General features: G+C 52.2%; 1 protein-coding gene across 9 annotated transcripts in view; it reads left to right on the top strand.

The window, feature by feature from the left end:
• Megf11 (multiple EGF like domains 11) overlaps window positions 1–25,088 on the top strand; it is a 273,478-nt gene that overhangs the window by 164,091 nt on the left and 84,299 nt on the right. For 6 of the 9 annotated variants that reach the window (XR_010045594.1, XM_063243299.1, XM_063243301.1 and 3 more), the window contains exon 6: window positions 13,669–13,743. The exons of the other annotated variants lie outside the window; for them this stretch is intronic. Coding sequence is in view for 5 of the 6 variants with exons in the window: in XM_063243299.1 (XP_063099369.1) it covers window positions 13,669–13,743 (75 nt within the window). In the remaining variant the exon portion in view is untranslated. The remainder of the gene's footprint in view (window positions 1–13,668; window positions 13,744–25,088) is intronic. 9 annotated transcript variants of the gene reach the window in all.

The raw sequence follows: 25,088 nt of genomic DNA on the forward strand, positions 1-25,088 counted from the left end.
GGCATCCCAGCCACCCTGGTGGTACCATGCACATTTGTGTCTGACCTCAGCCCATCGGCCCCATGGCCCAGCGACTCATCCCCCAGGGGCACTAAGGGGCCGTTTGACACAGCCACAGGGCTGCCAGCCACTGCTGAGCATCGATGGTGTACAGGCACCTGTGCAGTCGGTGGGAGGAAGACCCAGACCCAGCCTGGAAAAGCTCTCAAACTGTGAGACAAGGAAAATTCTAGAGTCATGCATGGTGCATGCCTGTGACCCCAGCACTCGGGAGACTGAGGCAGGAGGATCACAAGTTTGAGCTCACGCTGGATAACTTAGCAAAACTCTGTCTCAATATAAAAAATAAAAAATGGCTGTGGATATAGCCCAATGTGAAAGACATGGGTTCAATCACCACTGTCACTAAATGGAAAAATGGATGGAAAATGGATGGATGAATGAATGGATGAATGGATGGATGGGTGGATGGGTGGATGGATGGGTGGATGGATGGATGGGTGGATGGATGGATGGGTGGATGGATGGATGGGTGGATGGATGGATGGGTGGATGGGTGGATGGATGGGTGGATGGATGGATGGGTGGATGGATGGATGGGTGGATGGATGGATGGGTGGATGGATGGATGGGTGGATGGGTGGATGGGTGGATGGATGGATGGGTGGATGGGTGGATGGGTGGATGGATGGATGGGTGGATGGGTGGATGGGTGGATGGATGGGTGGAGGTGGAGGATGTAGCTCAGTGGAAGAGCTTCCCTGGGATCTATCCTCAGTATCACCAAAAACAACGAACAACAAAAAACAGCCAGGAGAAAGCCTTGAACTCCCAGTGGCTGAGCACCCCGAAGTTTGTCAGAACCTTTCTTGGCCTTGCTTCCCATTCTAGTCCTGACCACATCCTCTGGGGAATGAAGTCCGTGCCTTCTGTCCCTGTGGCCCAGCCAAGGACCTTCTTCCTGGTGCCTGTGAACTGGTGTGCTTGAGCCCTCCCTGTGGCTGGGGCCCCGGGCCTGATGACCCCTGAGGCACTCTATGATCAGTGAAGCTGCTTTGCAGGCAGCAGGGACTTAGTTTCTAACAGCATGGACTTGGGCCCCTGCCCTCCTGTCCTCTGGTTTTGATTCCAGCACTGCCACATTCTTGCCCTGCGACCTTGGGCAGGTGATCCAGCTGCTCTGTGGCCCGGGTTCGTTGTCGGTACATGAAGCAGGTGCCGTTAGCACTTCACTCACCAGCTTAGTGCCGGAGTTGGGAAGCTTACCAGGAGGGTACCTTACCCTGGGAAGCTTACCCTGTCACTGTGCCAACCTCCTGGAGGCGCCTGCTCGGCTTCTGTGGAAGTGACTCTCCCTGGCAGCCTGGGCCACCAGCACACAGTGACAGTAGACAGAGGCAGGACAAGGCCGTGCTCCAAGATGCCAAGCCAATGCAGCCACAGGCTGTAGTTCGCCACCCTTCGGCTAATACCTGGGTGGCTGCAGGGCAGGGTGGGGTGGCTGTTGGCGGTGCTGCAGCTGGGAACCAAGGCCTCATGGGAGCTCAGCAAGCGCCACACCCCCTGAGCGACACCCCAGCCCTGAAGCCTCCCAGAAAGAGTGCGGTCATGGTCCATGGGCAGTGATTGGAAGTCCCCTTGCTCCAGGGGGTCAATGGGGTCCCTGCTCCACTGATGGGAGGTTGTTCAGCTTTCTTTGCAGGGGACTTCTGCTCAAGTCCTGCCTCTATCCTTCCTGGACAGTCTGCCAGACACTTGCTGTGTGCTCGGAGCCACACTGAGCCGACAAGTCTTGGAATGTGCAAGAGACGGACAGGGGACCCTTCCTGTCCTGGGGCCCCAGAAGTCAGCTGCTTATTTGTCTTTGTCCCATGCAGTCACTCTGGAGTTCTTGCTTGTTCACGCCTATATTTCTTTCTTTCTTTCCCGTGCCGCAGATAGATCCCAGTGCCCTGAGCATGTGAGGGGAAGTGTCACACCCCTGACCTCTCTATATTCTTAGCCCCTTTTCATGTTTTTTAGTTTCTCACTAAATTGCCCAGTCTGGGCTTGAACTTGGCAGTCCTTTTGCCTCAGCCTCCAAAATAGCTGGGACTGCAGGTGTGCATCACACCGGACTCTATTTCAAGTAAGCAGGTCCAGTCTCAGGCAGGGCTGTTACCACCTTTTAATGAAAACAAAACAAATGTGAGTAAGAGGCAGTGCCATTCTATGGGACCACTTCGGGGGGTCCAAGATGAGGACTTATTGGATTTCAGTCCCATTTCCCCCTTGAGCAGTACCAAACTTACACAACCACACGTGGTGGGTGTTCCTTGGAGCTGCAGGCTAGCAAAGATGATGCACACTCACTGGGAAATACCCTCCCTGATGGGTCATTAAAAGATAATTATTGGGCCAGAGATTTAGCTCAGCAGCATAAGGGACTGCCTGGCAAGTGTGAGGTCATGAGTTCGTTTCCCTCATACCAAAAAAAAGAAAAAGATAATTATTGCACAGGCCAGGGCTGGGATGCCAAGTGACACATCTGGAAGCGCTTTCAAGTCCCTAGGAAGAGTAGCCTCAGATAGCCTCACCTTCTCGGTCAGCGTTGTCTCTAGCACTGCATGTGACTCAGTGGATCTGAGGAGGAGCCTGATCCCACAGTGTGTTCCTGCTGGTGCTGGCTGCACCCCAGTTTAGAGCCAAGTCCCCTCTGGCAGGACCCCATACTGCCATGCGTGAATCGTGCCATCCCCCGGGTGCTGAAGGGTTAAGCCGAGCCTGCCTCTCGCTTCCTGCTTCTGCTCTTCCCCCTGCTTTGGATTCAGGTGCCACTTGGCACAGGTGCCAGTGAGGCCCAAGTGATTGGATTAGTGGACTTGGCTCGGGGCTCCATCTTCTGCTCAGATGGAGGGAAGATGTGGCACCTGGAGGCAGAACCAGGCAGGTGTCCATCCGACGATTGCTGTGACCTTGGGCTACCAGGAGTTGCTGCTGAGGCAGCAGTGGCCTGGCCCAGACGGTCCTCGGTTTCTCATCTGTAAAATGGAGATGACAGGGATCTCTGGGCAAGCCTCCGTGTGTTTACAGCGTGGGTAAACTAAAGTGCGAAGCAAACTATTCTCTTTCACTTGGCAGCACGAAGGAGGGAAGGGTGCAAAATAGATCAGAGCAGCATGAAGATGCAAAGCCACAACCACAAAGGGGATTAGTCTCTTAAACATATCCCCATTTTACAGGGGAGGAAACTGAGGCACAGAGGCAGGGGGGGTATGCTCATAGTCACATCACAAAACCAGAGTGTAAGCACGTGCCCAGACCTGGACTCAGAAATTCCATCTCTCCCTGGGCTCAGAAATTCCATCACCCTGTCTTTGAAGAGAAGCCAGACCCACTTGGGGTGTTTCCATTAGTCATCTCGTTCACTACTTGTCTCTTCCCTCCCCCGGTTCTGGGCTTCTCTCCTTTTCTGCCTCTTCAAGCCAAGACTGAAACGATAAAAAAGTTTTATTATATCTAAAACTGCTTTGCTAAGTGCTACCATCCACTGGTAATAAAATGAGGATTTTGAATGTTGTGAGCAGTGGTTTACGTTTCCTGTGTGTGAGTCAGAACCCCGGATGCCACGTGGCCCTGGGATGTGGGGTTGAGGACCCCTCAGTCTCTGTTCTGTCACTTGTCCTGCTGGAGAGGCAGCACAGGCTAGAGCCAGGCTGGCAGGGACATCCCTCCTGCCTCTGGCGCCTCAGTCTGACAAGGAAGATGGCCTTGTCTGCGTCCCCAACTCTAGGAAAACCTGGTCTCGTGGAAGTGTTCAGCTTCTCCTCAGAGGGCCCCAAATCCGCAGGAAGGACCACGATGGGCATAGAGTTGTCTCTGTGCCATGTTTCCCTGAAAATAAGACCTAACCAGAAAGTAATCAGCCTTGAACACTGGAGATGGAAAATGCCAGGCCCAATCAGCCTGTGCTCACCTTCACCCGTCGTCACGGTTCTCTTGCTTGGAGGCTGCTGTATGAGATGGTAAGGCGAGGAAAAGTTGATTGGGGCTGGCGTTTTGATCTTTAATTTTCAAGGCTGATTATTTTCCAGTTAGGTGTTATTTTCAGGGAAACAGGGTGTGTATGTGGTGGTGGGGGTTGAACCCAGGGCCTTCAACCTTTTATTTTACTTTATTTTATTTATCTTGAGACTGGGACTTGCTAAGTTGACCTGGGCTGGCTCAAACTTACCATCCTCATGCCTCAGCCTCCCAGAATTCTCCCACTGAACTGGATGGGACAATTTCTAAACTGTCACGCTTAACTCCTAAAGAGCACTTAGCATCCTCCAGGTACTGTGCTGAGTCCTTGAACACAATGACTACTTTTGTCCCCATACCAGCCTGTGAGGTGGCAGTTCAGGGTGAGGAAAATGAGACATGAAGAGGCACCATGAAGAGAAGAAGCCGCTGAGCTCAGAGGGGAAAACCAACAGGCTTATTGCAGAAAGCAGTTTACCCCCGGCTATAGTAGATGTTCAATAAATGCTCATTGGTTCCTTGCTCATAGGCAAGATCAGCTGGAAATACTAACTACTGCCAGATTGGTTCCTGGGAATTGGGGGCCTCCCCAGGCAGGATCAACCAACTGGAGAGCTGGCTGCTGTGGGGTCCACCCACCCCCACCTCTCCCCACACCTTTTGGGCCTAGCTAGCAGCAAAAATTTGGGGCTGCCTAACAGGCTAAAAGGCTGTGAAATGTCATTACCAGCATGTTGTTCTAAGAAATAGCTCCAGTGACTGTTGGTGGCCATGGCACAGTGTCCAGGAGGCTAAAGCCAAAAATTTGAGGGCAGCCTGGGCTACATAGTGAGACTCTGTCTCAAAAGAAAAGTAAAAACAAGAGCAGGATGTTGAGGCGGCAGTTATCTGGAAACTGGACATGTGTGGTGACCTGTTCTTCCTGTGGAGCAGTCAGCAGCTGTGGAGATGAGCGAGACAGAGCTCGGGGGAATAATGTGGTAACACTCAGAAGTTTGGTAGAGAGGGCCCGCAGGGCTGCCTCAGTGTGGGGTCCCTGTGAGCACAGCCCCGCTCTGGGAGTCAGCTCGGGAGGGAGAGGACATGGGAGGGAAGGCCGGAAACAGGGCCTTTCTAAGCTAGATGCTACCCTGTTCAGCTGGGGCTCAGGCCAGCTGGGCTACCCCGGAGCGACCATGGGCCATGTGACAGTGGTGGCCTTGGGAGGAGGAAAGGGACAGGTTACCCAGGACCATGTCCCGTTGGGGCTGCCTAAGGAAGCAGGATCCTGGCTCTGTGGCTGTCCCCATCCAGGCTGAGCAGCTCCCAGGGATAGACAGAGCCCCAGGCAGGACAGCAGGGCGGCAGGGGGTGCTGGCTGAGGTTCCTGAGGGGTCCTCCTGCAGTGCTGCTGACAGGCATCTGCCACAGGTTCCCTGAAGATATGCCCGGCACCCAAATGTACAGGACTGTGGTGTGGGGCTGGCAGTGGCTTAAATATGGTAAAAATGGAAAGATAGTCATGACCATGAGAAATGTCACATACAGGATGCTGCTACCTTGGGGAAAGAAAAAAGAAATGTCATCAGAGCTAACTGCTGAGACTTCAGTTGGATCTCTGACTTGTGTTTTCTTTTTTTAATCTAAATGTCTTAGTTACCTTCTTTACTGCTGGGACCAAATACCCAGCACTTATCACTTAAGGGAGGTGAAGTTTATTTTGGCTCATGTTTTAGAAGTTTCAGTCCTGGCTTGGCTGGCAGCTCCAGTAGAGATGACATGGTGGGAGGGCCTGGGCAGAGGAAAGGTGCTCACTTCATAGCAGAGAGGAAGTAGAGAGCCAAGAGAGGAGCTGGGCCGGGAGAGAAACCCTTCAGGTGACACCACAGTGACCCACTTATTTCAAACAGACCCCACCTCCTAACAGTAAGTCAGCTATGATGCTCTATAATTCAGTCGCCTTCCAAACACATGAGATTTTGAGGTTATTTTAGATCTAAATCATAACATTCTACCCTGGCCCTCAAAGACTTACATGCATCTTTTTTTGAAAATGCATTTAGTCCATCTCTAAGGGTTGCCAAAGTCCTAACCATTCCAGCACTGCTGAAAAGTCCAAGCCCAACATATCTTATGAAATTTAAGACAGTCTTAGCCGTGAGCCCTTGCAAAAATCAAAAAGAAGTTAAACATGCAATGGCACACAGAGTAAACATTCCCATTCCAAAAAGGAGGGTCAGGGGAGAGAGACCAGTGAAATCAAAGCAAGAATGAAATCCAGCAGGGCAAATATTAAATCCTGTAGCTCCATCCCTGTAGCAGGGCAGGTTGTGGTGAGATGTGAACTCCAAACGGCTAAGGTGATCCTGACCCTGTGGCATTGCCGGTGGTTGCAGCCTTCATGGCCTCTCTCTTGGTCTGACTTTATGCACTGCCTCTGGCTTTCCTGAGATGTTTCATCTTCCTGGATTCTCTAACTTCCTGGGGTCCCCTCTGCATAAGCAGCTTCATTGTTATAGTTTCATGCACTGTCCTCTCATGGGCACATTGCCTCAACTTCCAGTTCTTCTTCTGAAATCTGAGTGGAAACCTCCCTGACCCCACAACTCGTGTATTCTGTGTGCCAGCAGTACATGGATGATGCTGAGATCTGCCAGTAGCTTGAGCAAAAATCAGGCTCTCTAGGGCCATGGCTGCAGGGACCTCTGAGTGCCTGGATGGCTGAACACTTTGAAACAAATCCTGGGAGCCAATTCCATAAGCCAGCATTCACTAACAGGGTGCCATCTTCTGGGTGCTGCTGTTTTCTCAAAGCAGTCTTCCAATTTGAAGGGTGAAGGTTGGGGTCTTGCTGGTTCCTGACATGCCCTCAAGCCATTTTTCCTATTGTCTTCACCTAGAGTACTTGGCCATTTTTGTTTTGTTTCATTTTTTGAGAGAGAGTCTTGTGGTTTTCAGATAGGGTTTTGAATACACTGTATATCCCAGGTTGTGTACCCTTGAACTTGTGATAATCCTCCTGCTTGAGTGCTGGGATTACAGGTATGTACCACCATGCATCAGCATTACTTGGCTTTTTAAAAATGCTAATCATAAAATTCTCCTTTGATCTATTTTTTTTGGTACTTTCTTTCTGGAAAAATTGAAAGCACAGGGCTGGGGATTTAGCTCAGCAGTATAAGCACCTGCCTTGCAAGCAGGCAGTCATGAGCTCTATCCCTGGTACTGATAAAAACAAAAAAGACAAAAACAAAACAAAACAAAACAAAACTGAAAGCATTCTGGATGCCCCCCCTCAATTTTCATTATAAACCAGGCTAAAAGTGGCAAGCAGTATTCATGCTACAGCCTGAATGTTGGGCTCCTTTGAAATTTCCTCTACCATATTATTTAATCTGAGTCTCCCTCAAAGTCTTTGGGTATGATCAAAATGTAGACAGATTTGCTAGTTCCAATAGTCAACAGAGTTCTTGTTCCCAACTGAAATCTCCTTTACAGTCTGCCTTTCTTATTAGTATTCTAGTCTTCTGAGTTCTGACCATAATCTAGGGCTTCTTCAGGCAGCATCTCCAAACCTTCCTAAACTGCTCTTGCAAACCAGTTCCAAAAACTTCTAAAGCACACAAGTCAGTAGCATCCCAGCAACAACTCCACTTCTCTGGTATCAAAAACCGCCGTAGTCACTTTCCTCATCTCTGGGACAAAATACCTGACACCCACAACTCAAAGGAAGAGAGGTTTATTTTGGCTCATGTTTGTGGTTCATAGGCTCCAGAGCAGACGGGTGTGGTGGGAAGATCTGGAGGAAGAAAACTGCTCACCTCGTGGTGGTCAGGAAGCCAAGAATGAAAGAGGAGCCAGAGAGGGAGCTAAACCCATTTAGGCCATGCCCCAGCGATCCACTTCTGACAAATGCTGCACCTCCTGACGGCAAATCCGCTCTGATGCCCTCCACCTGATCTCAAACCTGCAGTCTTCCTGCCTCAACCCCTCTTAGTGCTGAGATGACAGGAGGGCGTGACCACGCTTTGCTTACTAAAGACATTTTTTTACCGTCATAACACCAGAGGAGCACACGTAGAGGACCTCAGTCAGTATAAGCCACAGGAGGAGCCAGTACAGGGTGGGGGCTGGATAAGAGCTGTAGCCTTGAAGAGCGAGGAAGACTTAATGGGACAAATGAGAAAGCAGAACCTCCAGGCCAGGAGACATTGCAAGCCAAGGCAAGCCAAGATCAGGAGCTGAGAACACCAGGCTGGTGCAGGGCAGCAGCTGAGCTGGGGAGATGAAGGTAGAATCTTCAGGGTGAGGCCAGGTTGCATCGGATTAAGCAACGGGGAAATCATGGTGGCAGTAATGACTGTCACACTGGTAGCAGTACCATCGGAAAACATCACATATTAATAAACTACCACGCAACAACACACGTAGCTCCTGCTTTGTGCCAGGAGCTCTGGGATGTTCTCTAAGTATATTTAAAGTAGACAACAGTGCTGTAACCCTGTACAGCCTCACACACTGGGGAACTGAGGCCCAGGGAAGATGAGGAGTAGCCCAAGAAACCCACTTAATTGGTGTCTTCATTCCTGGCTTGGCGTCTCCACTGTTTGCTCGCTGCCTTTGTCCTGTGATGGTCTACGGGGCTGGGTAGCACACAGCCCTGCCAAGCCCTGTGTTCAGGGGCCAGCACTTCCCCTGGCATGGTGAGTCCTTTTGTCCTGCACTCTCACCAATGTAGTGATGCGGGGCTGAGGCAGTACCCAGCGAGGACTCGGTGGGGCAGAGAGTAGTGATCAGGAGGTGACATGTGCCAACCAGGCTGGGTGCAGTGGGCAGATCAGCTGGACACCAAGGGGCACAACTAGAGAAAGTCACAGTTCTCAGGTGTCAGAGAGACCCTTCAACTCTGAGGATTTGGTCTGATGCTTCAGAAAGTGGTCAGACTGGACCCAGCCCCCTCCTCCAGCCAAGTATTTCTTTTACCATGCAGCTCCAGTTTGGGGATGGGGTAGGTAAATACAAGTGAGCCTGAAGTCCTGCTAACCAGCTTCTGAGTCCTGTTAGCTTCCCATTTATTTTTCCCTGAATGGAAATCAGGCCCTGGGTCAGAGCCTCAGACCAAGCCTGGGAGTTAATTAGGCATGTAATACTCGTTAGCAGTAATGAATGTTCCTCGCTGAAGTCCTTGTGCAGCTTGGTGGGGGACATGGCTCCTGTTGTAAGAATGGATTATGACACTGCAAAGCCTGCCTGTCAGGGTGTGTGTGTGTGTGTGTGTGTGCAAGGTGTGTAATGGATGCACAATCTAAGGCTTGTATACAGCACATATGAGACATGCACCACATGTGTTGTATGCACAGCACGAATCTGAAAGGAGTGGGCATTGCATGGGAGACTTTTGATATGTGTGAAGCGTGTGTGTTGTGGGAACATGGTGTGAATGCCTGCAGTCTTGCCTGTGGCACATCCCTGCGTGTGAGTCACAGGAATGTGGTGCGTGCACACGGGAAGTAGTGCCTGTACCTGTCTGTGAGTGTGCGCAGGTGTCTCCGCCTGCAGGTCTTTGTCTCTGTCAGGCCAGCAGGTGATTGAGAATCCCCATGACATTGGCCAGAATGATGATCTCGCTTAGCACTAAGATAACATTGGTTGGAGAAAGGACAGGTGAAAAATGTCCCCAGGAAGAGAGAAAGGAATTTTACTGGCTCAGCAGAGGCTGAGCTGGGGCTAGAGAGATGGAAAGAATACTTGATTAAAACAGAAAATCGCTGAGGTCTTGTAGAAGGAAAGGGACAGCCCGGAAAGGCCCCAGAAGAAAGATGCAGTTATCTGGAGCAGGAAGCCGCAGGAGCAGGTGTGTTGGATAGATGTGGGATTTAGGGAGGAAAAGGGAGATGTGGGTGTCCATGAGTGAACCCCAGAAGAACAGAGAACCCGTGGAAGCCAGGGCAGGGGGCAGGTGGCCGAGGTGCCAGTTGGAACATTTCTTGACATCTCTGGCTCTGACATTACCCATATAAGGAAGACTCCCGCATCCCAGTCTCCATCAGCCACAGAGGCAGTGCTCCTGTCCTCTTTTCTTGCTCTACAGAGGTCTAGGTAATGTGACTATGTCTCAACTGGGATGCTTTAGAGACCAAAAGGAGCTATTAATAATTATGCCAGGACAGCAGGTAAAAACTGGGGCGGGGATGCAGAGTGTCACAGGGCTTGGTGGTCAGAACAGTGGGAACAGAGAGCCGAATGTCGGGCTCTGCACACCAGGCGCTGGCAGGGGAGACCTTGGGCATTGTGAGCACCTTGACCGTGACATCCTGTGACCCTTCCTGGTCCAGCCCTAAGATGCTGCAGACAACATAGGAGAGACTCAGAAAAGTCAGCCTTCCCAGGAGTTACCCAGAATCCTTTGGGAAGACCCACAAAGCAGATCAATTCCGTCCTCCCTGTCTAAGCACAATTCCATTCAGAATCCCACCGTTTATTGGAACCAGAGGGAATCTTGCCCAACATGTTCTGGGATAGAGATAAGACTAGATCCAGGTCCCCCAAATATCACCCTTCTCCCCAATTCTCTCCCTGTATTTATATGACACACACTGTTACTTGGCTATCTAACTTTTGCATTGTAAAAATGGCATTAGAGCAGTGTTATGGGAAGAGTTTACAAAATAAAAACCAATCACCTCTGGTTCTGCCTCCTTAACACAATAATTAACTTCATTTCTGCAAAGTCTCTTCCAGTCCTTGTCAGCATGCCTACGTTTTTATTACGTAGTTATAATGGACATATAATTTTACATTCTGAGTTTTTACTCACATTTGATCATAAGCATTTTTCCATGTAACATAGTTTTCCATAAATATTTTAAATGGCCAATTGTTTTCCATTTGGGGCTTTTACAAATAATGTTACAACGAATATCTTTATGCATGTATAACACTTGTTATTCTTTGAGTGATTTCCTTTGGATGCAGCATTATGAGGTGGATTACGGGGTCAAAGTAAATGAGCTTTTTTATAACCCTGGATCCATGCTGCTCTGCTAAACGATCGTTCCAGGTTTCAACATTATCAGGAATGTGTGTACCAGTTCCAGTGTGATGTTGTGACCAATGTTTCTGACCTTTTTTCCCCTAAGTTGCTAATTTGGAAGTGTAGAGTAGGACCTCCATGCTGCATTAATTTGCATTTATTGTTTTTTGTTTTTCTAGCAAGGGCAGATGTTGCCTGTGTGACAAAGACCTTTATTAGATAATGGCCGTGTGCTACCAGTATGTGCCGCAGGGACTGTGGATGATTGAGACCAGGTCCCTGTCCTCAGAGACTCCCAGTTAGGACAGTGCGGACTCAATGGCAGCAGGCAGAGGACTGGGTGCTGGAGTGACGTCTTTCTGGAAGTGGGAGGTGGGCTCTGAAAGGAGGCTGAGCCTGAGAAGAGAGGAAGAGCAGAGGCTGCACAAAGGACCTGAGACAGACGCCAGAGCCAGGGACAGCCGGCAGGGGGCGCCGCCACTGCCACAGGAGGACTTCCAGTTTTAATCCCGCCCTCTGAGCGCACTGGGCAGTGCTGGCTGGCTGGGTTTGGGGTGCTGTTGAAGTAGGAACTCTGGGAAGAGGCTGGCAGGTGCCCTGGCATCACAGATGGCACCTTGAGTTTGTTCAGTACGACCACCTTTTTGGAATATTTCCTGCATTTTTTTAATATTCCCTCCGACAGGCATCTTCACTGTTCCCATTTTACAAATGAGAAAATTGAGGCCCAGCTCTGTTAAGTGATGCACATTTGGTGACAGCTTAAGGTGTAGAGCCAGAACTCAAGCCTGGTGCTTGTGGTTCTAAGCTGGGTGCTCTCTGCAGGACAGCAGGTAGGGGAGGGTGCTTGGTCCTCCGCCCTGACTGCAGCACATCAGCCCATCTGGGTTGAAAAAAGATTGATCATTGCCACCCTGTCCAGGTCTGCTTACTCAGAATTGTCAAGGGAGGGGCCTACGATCCAGTCCCCAACTCTCCAGTAGCTCAGAGGCCCTGCTTAGGTTGTGGCCAGAGACAGGGTGATGGGGCAGGAGGCCGGCCGTGCGACAGGACAGAGCCTGGCAAATGGGAAGAAGGTGACAGAGCGCTTTCCTGCGGTCCGATCATCCTAGCGCGTATCTGCCCTATGTCCCCACAGATACCCTGCCTCTCGGTAGTCAGCTTGCTGAGGATGTGGTGTGCAGCTGCCCACCAGAGGTGACTTGGACGCTTGCCTGGATGCGCCTGTGTGTGGACTCAGCCGTGGGTGGAAGGGCAGAGGCATATGCTTGGGCTGAGGCTTCCTGAGTATGTTGCATAAATCTGGACATGGACTTATCTCCAAATGGCGGTGCTGGGCTGGCCATGCATGGCTCTGGGGCTAGATGGAGAAGCCGGGGTGGAGGGCTCCCCTATGAGTGTGTCTGGTGCACCCCGCACCTCAGCACTGTTGGGGTACAGGTGTATGGGGGCCACCAACCAGAATCTACCAGATCAGAAACCCAGATGTCATCGGAGGTGGGCCATGTGTCCTTCAGTGTCAGGTAAAAGAAGGGGAAAAAATTGTATTGTAAGTATGATATCCTGTCTGTCTGTCTGTCTCTTTCTGGGCCGACCCGGCTGGGGTTTATCATCATATCAATTTGTATTTCTTATTCATGGTGCTGTTGTAGTGTCCTGTTGATTTTATAAGGCTTTCAGGGCAGTGAGAGCATGCCTGATTGACAGGTGTAGCTCCTGAGGTCTACCTTGGATAGGGGGAGGACCTTGTCTGAGTCCACGGTGGCTGGGGCAGCCTGGACTCACATTCTGCTCCTGGGCCTCCACATCGAGTGCCAGCTTGGGTCCAGGTGCGTTGGTGCCACGCATGCTCTGAGAGCAGAGGCTGTGCAGAAGCCTCAGCCTGACAATGAGGACAGATGACAGAGCTGTGGTCCCTTTATTAGGACCGTGCTGGGTCAAATGCACCAGAAGCTTGTTAGAAACACGGACTCCTCTGCCGCAACCTCATGAATCAGAACATGCACTGACCACGGGGCTCCCAGGCCGTTCAACAAAAAGCCTTCTCTAGCCAGACCTGCTCACTGGCTACACATTAGAATCACCCGAGGAGTCTTGGGGTTGGGCCTCATCTGCCCAGGCCTCTTCCCTAGAGTTCTAACCCAAGAGCTGGGGTTGGCACTTATGAGAGTTCTCTGGTGATCTTTGTACAATGCCAGAGCAAAGAGGAAAGCAGGCCCAGGATGCCCAAACCTATGCCTGGTTCTCCTGCTGCCCCCGTGCATTCTCCTGAGGTCCACTGTGATGCGCTTCATTATCATCCCTGGGAAAGAGCCAGGCAGGGATGGAATTCCCCACTCTTGTGGGGTTAGGGAGACTGGGCTCAGAGCTGGGAAGCAGGGGCCTGGGATCTGGGTCAGAAGTTCCCCAAAGCTGAGTCTGCCACCCCAGACTCTCTGGGGACTCAGCGGGGAAGTACAGGCCAGGGGGGGTCAGGGTGATCCCCATAGCTCGGCTCGCCTTGGATCTGGCTGGCAGGCCTCACGGCCATCCTCCTTTATAAATTGAGAATTTACAGCTTAGAAATGTTTAGGTTTGAGCTCGGGGTCACGTGGGCTTGTAAGAGCCAGGACTGAAAGCGAGGTCTCACTTCACTGTACCCCTTTTGTCCTTAGGGGACCCAGGGGACCCTGCTGTCCAAGCTGTCTCCAGCCCTTCCGGTCTGGCCAGGGACCCAGCAGGAGTTAAAGGTAGCCAAGCCCAGTTCATCTGGGACCAGCCCCTCCCTGTGGTGGCGCCATCGCCAGGGATACAAGTGGAAAGAGAGAGAGAGAGAGAGAGAGAGAGAGAGAGAGAGAGAGAGAGAGAGACTGCACATACACACGTGGGCGTGGGCGTCCCCCTTTCTTGGGCACCAGCCAGGCTTTGCATCTACTTGCTGGGAAAGAGAGTTCAATTTGGCCTGAATACAAACTCCACAGTCGCTCAACTGCCATCTTCATTTAGTTAACGTGCTTTCTGGGCAGACCTGGCTGGGATTCATCTTCATTATCCAGTGAGGGACTCACTCCAGGCCCGGCTTTGATCTCAGAGCAGCAGAAAATCACCTCTCGCAGATGATTTCCCCTGAAGGCCATTAGCAGGGCCGGGGGAAGACCGAGTGACCAGGAGGGGCCGCAACTGTCCCCTCTTAACACAGCCTGGAACCCCCATTCCCCCTAGACTGATGCCCAGGCTGCCACCAGCTGTCCCCAGCTGGCCTCTGGCCCCATCAGCTTTGTGGGGAGGAACCAGAACCCGCTGCCCCCAGCATTCCCTGTCCAGCCCCAGCTCTGATGAGCAGCACCCCACAACACTTTACAGAACCCCTTTAGGTGCAGTTTTTATGACCTGGGAAGCCGGCCCTGCTGGGGCTCACAGCCTAGCCACTCCTGCTAGGGACCTTGGGCCAGTTACTGCACTTCTGTGGCCACAGCCTCTGCCTCAGCGAAGCAGGTAGCACCCTCAGCTGCTTTGCTGGCTTTTAAAACTCCCCGAGCGAGCGAGCGAGCATCTGGCTCATGCAACCCCATTGGGTCAGCGGGATTCCAGGTCCAGCCCTGCGCTCTGCAGGAGTTGCAGCCCCACCCCGAGCCTGCCTGCCTGCCCGCCCGTCTTCCCCGCTGCCCACCCCACCCGGCTTGTTTTGCTGGTGGCTTTGTCCCCTTCTCCCAAAGACTGGGCCTGTCCCTGCCCCAGTCTCCCTGATCTGGCTTGGCGTTTGGCTGCCAGCCCAGCCTCAGGCCTTTCTCTGCAGGCCGTGCCCCCAGCTGGTTTAATCCCCTGTGATTGGCACTCCTGACAGCACAGGGGAAGGGGATCGGGCAGGAGCGATCAGCACCGCCCGCCACCGCCTGCCCGGGCACAGGCCTGTAACGCAGCCCATTGATTGAGCCGCTTTGCTTCTCCACATGTGCTCCTGGCTGCGCAGGCCCCACTTGGATTCCTGTGAACTCTGAGCAGAAACAGAGGGGCCTTTCCGCAACTGCGGCGGCAGGTCTTTGTGAAGCTTCTCGTTCAGAAAAGCCAGCTCGGAGGGCTTCATAAAGTGCCTCACAAATCCAAACAAGTGCCTTGTGTCCCTGCATGGCGCCTTGGCCGGCTTCCTCACACCTGACCACCCATTCATCTGCTCTGCGTGTGGCCCGGGCACACCGCCGGCTGCTGTCTCCAGCCCCAGCTGGGCCTGCTGCAAACTGGGTCACCCTGCCAGGCCATGGTTAGGGGCGACAGACTCAGTCCGGTGTCTCCCAGGCAAGTTCCAGCCCCAACCCTGCACTGATGGTTTAGAGCCACTGGGGCTTCAGAGCAAAATACAGCTGCCACCAGCGTTTACCTGGAGGAAGGAGAAGGTGTGGGGCTCTCGGCTGGCTTCTGTCCAACCCCAAGGGGCCTGGAACTGCAAACAGAAAATCTCAGCCTGCTGTCGGCACTGGGCCCCAGTAGGACCTCAGACCCCTTGGAATTACATGCAGAACTCTGTATGTAAGCGTGCAAATGCGCATTGTGATGAAACCAGGCTGCCATTTCCAACAGATTCTTAAGAGGATCTGAGACCTTAATGGTGTGGTCATAGCAGAACCCTATGGCCCATCATTTGGGAGTGTCAGCTCTGCAGAGGAGCTCAAAGGCCCCCTGACCCAAGCCTCTCACTTTACAGGTGAGCCCAGGTGCCCTCCGGGCCCTTTTGCAGTTAAGATCCTACGTTACCTTACACGGTGGCCTGAGAGAGTGCATCTGATCAAGTAGCCAGCAGACCTGGGGCCCTGGCCCAGTCCTGGCTGTCAGCTTCCACCTCCCGGTCCCATGTCACCAGGCCCCGTCTGCACGAAGGAGCCATGAGCTTTACATCAATCTCTTGTCCCTGATCCTGGACCTTACCTCCTTTTCCAACCCGCCCTGGCATTGCCTGATGACCTATGCTCCTCACCTGGCCTGTCCTTCCCAGGGCCACGCTTAAGACTGCTCTGTGCCCACTCTGGCTACAAGACACCCTCTGACTCCAGACAGATCTTCCTGTTTTGCCAGAAACTACTTTGAAATTTGCAAACCCTTGCAAACTGAGAGAAGAAAAGACAGCAGACAGCACCTTCCCTCCCTTCCCCTCCTCCTGAGCAGTCAGCCTTGCAGTGGCCACCTGGGTCTTGCCCCTGCTTTGCCAAGCCCTGACCAGAGCAGGGCCTCTGGGAAACTCCTCTGACCCCCAGTGCCCCACTGAAACCCCTTTGAGCCTCGGCCCTGGGCTGGCACTGGGTGTCCCCCGCCTCCCCGGGGCACAGCCTGTCTCCTCCTCGATGACTTCAGGGCTGGAAGGAGTTTGTAGGCCGCTGGCCCGATTCTCCCCTGCCTTAGAACTGGACTCAAAGGCAGCACTGTTGATCTGTTGTTTGCACGTGGACATCTCTTTTCAAAGAAATAGTAAGGTTGAGGATCGAGTCCCAGAAGTGTCCAAAACAGAACCAAAATATTTATGCAAGATGTTAGAGCTGGGTTTGAGCTCTTCAGCCAACACTGTCATCTCACTGTTAGGGAAACTGAGGCTGGGAGGGGGCATCTGATCTGCTTATACTCCTGACTACATTTGAATTCTTTTTTTTTTTCCCCTTTGGTACCTGGGATCAAACTCATGACTTTGTGCTTGCGAGGAAGATGCTTTTCTGAAAGGTGCCTCCAGACTGAGGGGACTGGGACCAGCCCACGGGAGGTCCCACTGCTTCTTGCAACCCCATGCCTCTCTTTCCCTAAACATTGCCCTGGAAGAACAAAAGCCTTAATTAACAGAATGGAAAGACATGCTTCAGGTGCACTACTTTTTTTAAAGTAAGGGACAGAAAGCTGGGTATGGTGGCTCACACCTGTAAATCCAGCACTCGAGAGGCTGAGGCAGGAGGATTATTGTGAGTTCGAGACCAGCCTGGGCTACAAAGTGAGCTCAAAGCCAGCCTGAACTGCATAGAGACCCTGTCTCAAAAAGACAAAAAATAAAATAAAATAAGTAAGGGACAGAAACCCAGCTTAAGTTTTAAGACGTTTTTAACTGGAAAGGACAGTGATGCTGCTTCAGGCACAGCTGCATCAGGGCGTAGAGGAGGCCTCTCAGCCACTTCTATCTTGGCTTGGTTTCCTTTCATATCAGCTTCATTCTTCATTGTTCTCTTCCCAAGTAATAGCAGTGGCGCCAGGTCTCTGGTCTCCAGCCTGTTGGTCCAAATGGGCTGAATGCCTTTAGTCTTACTGAGTCTCATGCCCAGCTCAGGACCAATCGCTGCAGCTGGGGGATGGAGTGCTCTGGGTCACTTGCTACCCTGGGGAAGACCCACCCTCAGGAGCCCAGGGAGGGGTGGTATGTTAGCACCGGTACTGCTGTCTCCTCCACAGGGCAGCCCCAAGCCATGGCCGTTGCCATGGTGTGTAATTCCTGGGCAGTGGAGTAGATGAGGGGATCATAGTGGAATGGCTGACAACCACAAAGCCATCGAGGACAGGTCTGTGGGAGGGCTAAAATTGCTGGGTGAACTGGGTGAGGTAGCTCACACCTGTAATCCTTGCACTCGGGAGGCTGAGGCAGGAAAATTACCAGGAGTTAGAGGCCAACTTTGACGACATGGTGATTTCAAAGCTAGCCTGGACTACATAAGAAGACTCTGGCTCATAAAAACAAAAAGTTGCTTGCGCCTTGTCTGTATAATAACTGATGCGTATAAAGTTTTCCATGCTCTCATGTCTCTCCATAAGAATGTCACGGAGGAGGAGTGCAGATGGAGCTCAGAGAGGGAAGCAGTGTGTACAGAGTCACGCAGCAAGTCAGGATTCAAAGCCAGCTCTCCCCGCTGGAGCCCAGCCTTGCACGTTCTCGAAACACAGGAGCTGCCTGGCGGTGGCTGGTAGACTAACTGTTCTCAGAACTGCCCCCGTTGTTGGCGGGGATGGGGGGCAGCTGTGGACCTGAGGGAAGAAGAGAGACAGAGTCAGGGAGGACAACCTGGCCCGAGACCAGGGAGGATGCAGGAGGGGCTGTGTCTTGCCAATGAAATATTCATGTTGGTTATTGAATCAAGTTTTATTGGAATAAAAATATACTTGCTGAATACATTTATTTCCCTTGGTTCCTTTCAACCCCTTTCCTCCCTGGGTGATTTGATTTGGGGGCCAGGGAAGGTATTTTTTTCCCCGAGAAAATTGCACTTAGGTCAGCAGAAGGAAACCACGTCAGGGTTGGTGTAGAGCAGGGGTCGGGGCTGAAGGTTGGGTGGTCGGGCAGCACCCCCTCGGTCGGTCATGCTCCAGCCCTACGCATGGGCTGTGTCTTCCAGGACTCCGCTCTCCCCTGGCTACTCTTTATGTTTTTTTGAGGGGAGTCTCACTCTGTAGCCCAGGTTGGCCTCAAACTTGCGGCAATCCTCTTGCCTCAGCCTCCTGAGTGCTGAGTTTACAGACTCACGCCCTCCACCCCTGAGTCTTCTTCCCCCAATCCCTAGGAGGGGCCGGACACTGCCCTGCAGTGGCCCCTTGGAGGCCCAGCCCTGGGAGGGGTGCAGGTGACTCCCCAGACTCAGCTGTCTGTGTGAGCTGGTGTGTGCTTTGGGGTACAGAACAGCTGGGCTCTCTGGGGCCTGCTTGCAGCTTCCAGTCCCGTGTTTTTAGATGTGAGTGTTTGCGGGTGCTGCCTGTGAAGGCCTCGGACTCTCTCAGACCTCACGTTTGGACACATGCGTGCACACACTCCCTAGCTTGGCCTCCCGTGCTCACAACTGTGCTCTCCCCTCCCCCACCATGCTTGGCCTGGCTGCCAGCCGACTCGCCCTGCACAAGGCAGCACCTGGCCACACCTGGGGCACCCTTGGGTCCCACCCTGCTCTGCACCCAGCCACCCACAGCTCCCCCCAGGTAGCTGGGAGGCCACTCTTGTCCCACAGGGAACTAACTTGAAACCCAGGAGATGGAGCCCAGATTGGATGATGGGCAGTGCTGCCCCCTGGCCCCTACCTCAGGACATGGCTTCCTGATGCCTGTCCCCTCCAAACTGTGCCATCACACCCAGCCAGCTTCCCCGTGGTGCCCCCAGTATCCCATACCTCCCGCAGCCTCTCTCCGCCTTGCTGGCTGTGCACTGCGTGAGTAACCCACCCTTTCCTCTCTGGAAAATGGGCACAAGAACCTCACATAGGTGCTGGAGGAAGAAGCAGACTTGGCTCACAGAAAGCACAATAGGATATGGCAGCCACCGTGGTCATCTGAGGACCCAGCGGTGCCAGCGGGACTGTGGAGCGGCATGGAGGCTGTCCATCAGCCTGTCCACGCTGCCAAGCCTGATGGGCTGCTGTCTGTCTGCGATGACACCTCCACTGCAGTAGGAGCACCAGGTGGCCAACAACCCCCTCTTTCTTATGATAATTTAATTGATCGCCATCTCTCAGCTCAACTCAGGAAGGAAAGGAAAAAAATAACAACCACCCCCATCCAGCATCCCTGTAATTAGGAGGCTTGGCTCTGCCCTGAGTCAGGTGACCACCCATAAATCAGACACAGCTGCATCTGCCTGTGTTGGTGTCAGAGGGGACCGACATCTGCCCCTGCCTGAGCAGGACCACCTTTGGGACAACTTCCTGTCTCCGAACACAGCCCTTTTCCCATTCAAGGGAGCAGATAATTAAACCCAAGTAATGAAGGCTCATTCATTGCTAATTCCTGCAGTGTTGAAACAAAATTACATTCCAGTGCAAAGGGGGGGGGATTAAAATTTGGGAAATAAATAAAACCTTAAATACTTGCATAGAGCTTACTGTGTGCTACACAGCCTTCTGAGCCCTTTACAAATAATAACTCATTTAAACTTGTCGTTTTGAAGGTGATATTTGGCTGTCAGCTTGGATTTGTAGCTGGAAGCTTTGTAAAAGAAGGCAGTTTGGATCAGATACAATTTGTCAATGTTGCAGGTTGTCAAGGGCGTTGCTAAGTTGTCCTGTGTTTGAATGTTAACCCCTTGCTTCCAGTGGAGAAAAACTGGATGATGAAAAGGAAGCTTTATCTTGTTTTGTTTTGTTTTTAATAGAATGACAAATTGTTTTTCTGCTTTAATTGGCAAATTCAGGGTAACAATTATGATCTCAGAGAAAAATTCTTTGATCTGTGTCCGTGAGGCAGCTGCCTGTCGCCCTCTGGTGGCAGCATGCATGTATTGTAGGAGAAGTACTCAGAACAAGAGTGACAGCAAATAACTGATTCTAATTGATTATTGAAAGAAAAACACATGCACAGAGGGAGAGAACACAGTACAATTGACACAAGACTGGCCCTGTACTCATGATAATGGAAGCTGAGTGAGACGAGAGTTTTTACATAGAAGGAAAAATGACTCTGTACATAACCCACAAATTGTTTGCCTTGTCCCGTTCTGTGATTTGATGCCTAGCAATGTGGAAGAACCTCTTTCCTGTCACAAAGATAGGCTCTCCTACCCAGTCACCCTTAGTAGGCAGGAGCTGAGGAACTTTCTAGAATCCATCTACGGGAGCTCAGGGAAAGATGCTCTGAGCATGAGCAGAGGTTCTGGGCAGAGAAGAGACAGGATCTTCCCATCATGCTCTAAGGCTGAAGCCAGGAGCCACTGTATGGTCCTGGGCTCTTAGATTCGCACCTCCCCACGGCAGGCACGTGCATCCATTTGGTAAAGAAATTGGTTTGATTGCTGGCTGTGGATTTGCTTTCCAAGATTTCTCAGGCATTCAGACTGTGAAAATAGGTCTTCTGTTCCAGGTATTTGGAGCTGGCTTTCCTCTGGAGAGCGGAGGGGGTTGAAGTAGGCCTCACTGTGTAATTCAGGCTGGCCTTGAACTCACTATGTAGCCCAGGCTAGCTCCTCCTGCCCCAGCCTCCCAAGTTATGGGCTTATAGACATGCACCATGATCCCCAGCCATATCTGGAGCTTGCTACGCATGTTCTCTTTCAACTTTCTGCAGTAGATTGCTTACCCCCTCTACATAGATGAGGAAACTGATACCCAGCCAGAATATCATCATTTTTATAACTCTTTTTCCTTGCTAGAATGTGATTTTCTTGATCCAATGGCTATGTTGTAGTGTTCATTTTATTTTTCTGTCACTCTGTGAACAAGTCAGTAGCTGTTGAATGAATGGTTGAAGTACTGATTGACCATTCAAGGAGAAGTTATGACTTACCCTGGTCATGTAGCTAGTTGGTGGCAGAATCTGGCTTCAAGTCCATCCCAGAGGACTCCAGTGCCCAATGGCCCTCACCTTCCTCAACTACAAGGAGTTTCATGACTGCAAACTGCAGACTGGCTGGCTGGGCACCACTGCAGAGGTGACTAATTCAAAAGGTGCTGGCTGATGAGGGAACAGGAGACCTGTGTGTGGCTCTGGATCTGCAGATACTTGTGTGCAGTGTGTCCTGGCACTGCCTCTGTCTGGTTCAGGAGGGCTGAAGGCTGCTCTGTGTTCCTTTGTGTCAATAGCTAGAAGCTGACAGTGGTGCTAACATTTACACATGGAAATACTACAATGCTACAAATAATGGCTCCCGCCTCTCAACAGCTGGTTGTTGGGCATTTTCCCACATACCAGTGACCAGATTACAGCTGGTGACAGGAAGCTTCTAGAAGCTTCTACTGGTTTCAGGAAGCTTCTAGAAGCTTCTACTGGTTTCTGGAAGCTTCTAGTAGCTGGTATGTGTAGTCACTTCTAGTATGTGGCCCTGTGAGATTTCTCTGACATGGGCTGTTAGACCCCCATCATTTATGCCCTACAGGTTGCCACAGGCACTGAGATGCCAACAGGAACTCTGTGAAGAAGAGAAAGGAGAATTTTCAGCTGCTCTAATTCCCCTCCTCTTCCCGGAAACCGGCATTTGCATGCTGGGTGATGATGCAGCAGGTTTGGGGGTGTCAAGGGCTGTCTGTGCCTGGGAGACCCCTCCCCAGGACCCCTGGGGACTGGTGGGCCACCTCATTTCTTGCTGCTGGGGTGCCCAGGGCATCTCCAGGCAGTTCCTGGTGTCTCTCTGCCTACCTCCTGAACTTATCCTTGCAGTAATCTTCCCAAGGTTTCCTGGCTGGGCTTCTGGATCAAACTCTGTGTCTGGAAGTGGGGTCCTGGGGACCAGGTGGTAGTCTCACATCCTCAAATCCAGCTGAGCCCTAGGAAGGAGGTTGGTTGCAGCCTACAAAGCAGCAACGTTGTTTCCTGTGTACTTAATAGTGTGCCCCGAGATTCACATCGCCCTGGAGCCTGTGAATGTGAGCTTGCTTGGAGAGAGTCCTTGTAGATGTGGTCTGGGTAATGTGAGGTCACAGGACCCCTAGTCCGGGATGCCCACGGTCAGCCGGCTGCAGGCATCGTCTACCCTGGCCACTCGCTGGTCCCAGGTCTCCGTCACTTGCATCTGCACCGCTGCAGTATTTCCTAACGCTGTCTGTGTTTGCTCAGGCCACTTCCCACCCCACCTTTCCTGGTCAGATCTCTGCTGCCCACCAACATGGCCCTGCCCTCCTTCCCAGAAAGTCCACAGCCACCCTTGCTAGCCCAAGAGGACACGAACTCCGATTCCCTTGCTGAGCTCCGCACGGCCCCGTAACGTGGCCCAAGCCACTCTGCAGCCTCTGCCCTTTTCTGATCCTCTTCCCGCTGAGCCAGCCCGCGTCCAGACTGAACAGCTCTCCCACGCTATGTTGCTATGGACGCGATGCACAGCCCACGCCCCGCCCACTGTCAAGTGTCCTTGCATCTTCCTTCTTGTCTTCCTCCTGCAAAGGAGACACGATGTTCTTGGAGAAAGAGAGCCCGGCTTCAAACCTTTCCTCCCTTTTCACTGCAGGAGTGGGGGCTGGGTGAGGTGGGTATGCTGTCTCTCTCCAAGCCTCAGTTTCTCCTACAGCTGTTCTTTGGTGAGTTGCAGGAGTTAGATTAGATGATGTAGGCACAGGGAGGAAGGCACGGCCACAGCCGGGTGGTGACTCAGTGGGCCAGAAGCAGCGAGTTATAAACACAGCCTACACAGAGCTCCATCCTGCTCCTGCCCTCTCTGCACCAAGGTGGCCGGGATCTGTCACTTTGTCTGCTTCCATGGGAAGCCGAGGCTCCTAACCACAGCTTTGGTAGCCATGGCTGCTGGATGGAGCCAGTGGCGGGCAGGGGCTTGTGGGCTCAGTTTAGGGCTTTTGGCACCGGGGAGATGACAGCTGCCTCTGCCCTGCATGTGTTTCCTTATTTGCTCCCAGCAGGAAATCGATGATGTCAGAAACCATGGGATAACTCTGCAGGCCCAATCGATGGACCCTGATTAATTCAGTCATGGCCGTTGGGTAAATTTGCTGCATCATAATTAGAATTATTAATTAAAAATAGGAAATCGATTGACACAAATTAAGCAAAGGAGGAGTCATTTGGACCGCTTTGCTGACACCAGGGCAGGTGCTTGAGGACGGGCCATGCCTGGTGATCGCTTTGGGGCCTGCAGCCCCTGTGACCCCTGGACTCCCCCACCCTGAGAGTCCTGCCTCCAGGCCCTGCTGCTGATGGGTGGCATGGGGTGGGGAGAGCCTGAGCTCCCAGACCTCCAAACACCTCAGCGGTAGGCCCTTAATTTTTAACTGAGAAAAAGTAGGACTTTTAAGAGCAAAGAGCCTTTATTTCTGCTCATCAGAAATGCTCTATCCTAAGCGCACATCACTTAGCAGCACGATGGCTACATGTAGCGTGTGAGACCTGTGCTTTTTTCGTTAAACTTCCATCACATGATCACTCACATAATTATTTCTTTAGTGGATGCATACTATTCTCTGGCTATGCCATAATCCGCCTAACCAGTTTCCTCGTATTGGCCATTAAACTGATCAATAATAATAACAGTCAGGCCGGGGATTTAGCTCAATGGCACGGGCACCTGCTTGGCAAGGGCAAGGTTTTAAGTTCGATCCCTGATACCAAAAAAAAAAAAATAATAATAATAGTTGAATTTGGCAGGTGTGATGGCACATGTCTGTAATCTCAGCACTCAGGAGGCTGAGGCAGGAGGATCACCATGAGTTCAAGGCCAGGCTGAGACCTGTCTCAGTCCCCCCTTAAATAATAATAGCTAAATGCACAGTGTGGGGTCCCTTCTCACTGCTTGCCCTGAGGGCCATAAATGAGTTCATCCATCTACTGCTCTCAGCATTCGTATGATGCAGGTACTGTTACCCTCTTCAGACAGGGAAACCGAGGCTCATGGGGCTGCAGTGCCAGGTCTGAGTGTCCCCTCCCAGGTCACATGAGCTATGTTGGAGGGAATGTAGGAGAGCCAAGGTGCTTGAGAAAGTCACATCGAGCCCCGGCTTCTCCACGTCTGCAGGAACAGGTGATGCGGTGATGGGTTCAAGTCCCACACCTGGGCACAGCCACCACCATCTCCCCACCCCGCCCTACTCATTGCTTCCTCGGGGTCTCCCAAGATCTTATGGTGGCCACAGGTGGGCACAGTAGCTCTCGAGGACATCTGAGTGTGGGGGCCCTGGAGGGATGGAGCCAGCCCCACCAGTGACCACCCTGCTGGACACGCTGGGTGCTATCCCCACGTCGTGCCAAAGAGTGGAACTGCCGCCCGGAGAGCCTATGCCGGACCCTAGCACTGTGGCCGGGGATGCCCCCCCTTCACCCGCTGTCCCAGCCACTACCACGCTGATGGGTGCCCCACCCCCCCACCAAGTGCTGACCATATGGCCACACCCTCGAGAGTGCCTCTCCCCATCTTTGACCCCTGAGCCACAGCGACAGACTGTTTACAGGGGCCAGCCCCTCCCTTGGCTGGGGGTCCCGGGCGATCTCAATGGGTCGTGGTGGTAGAACCCCACTCCCCCGCCCCACGTAAGGAAGCATTGGCCGTGTAAGTGATAGACCGGGAAATTATATGCTCACAGCTTGACACTTCTGAAGTGTTTTGCTTTTATCGCTGTTGGGTGTGTGAGGTAACAGGGATCAAACCCAGTGAGCTACATCGTCAGCCATTTTTATTTTTTGAGACAGTCTTGCTGAGTTGCCCAAGTAGGACTTGAACTTGTGA

The sequence above is a fragment of the Cavia porcellus genome, unplaced genomic scaffold (assembly GCF_034190915.1).
Source record: "Cavia porcellus strain 051 isolate PalLab524CR breed Dunkin Hartley unplaced genomic scaffold, mCavPor4.1 scaffold_37, whole genome shotgun sequence".
In the NCBI taxonomy this organism is placed as follows: Eukaryota; Metazoa; Chordata; class Mammalia; order Rodentia; family Caviidae; genus Cavia; species Cavia porcellus.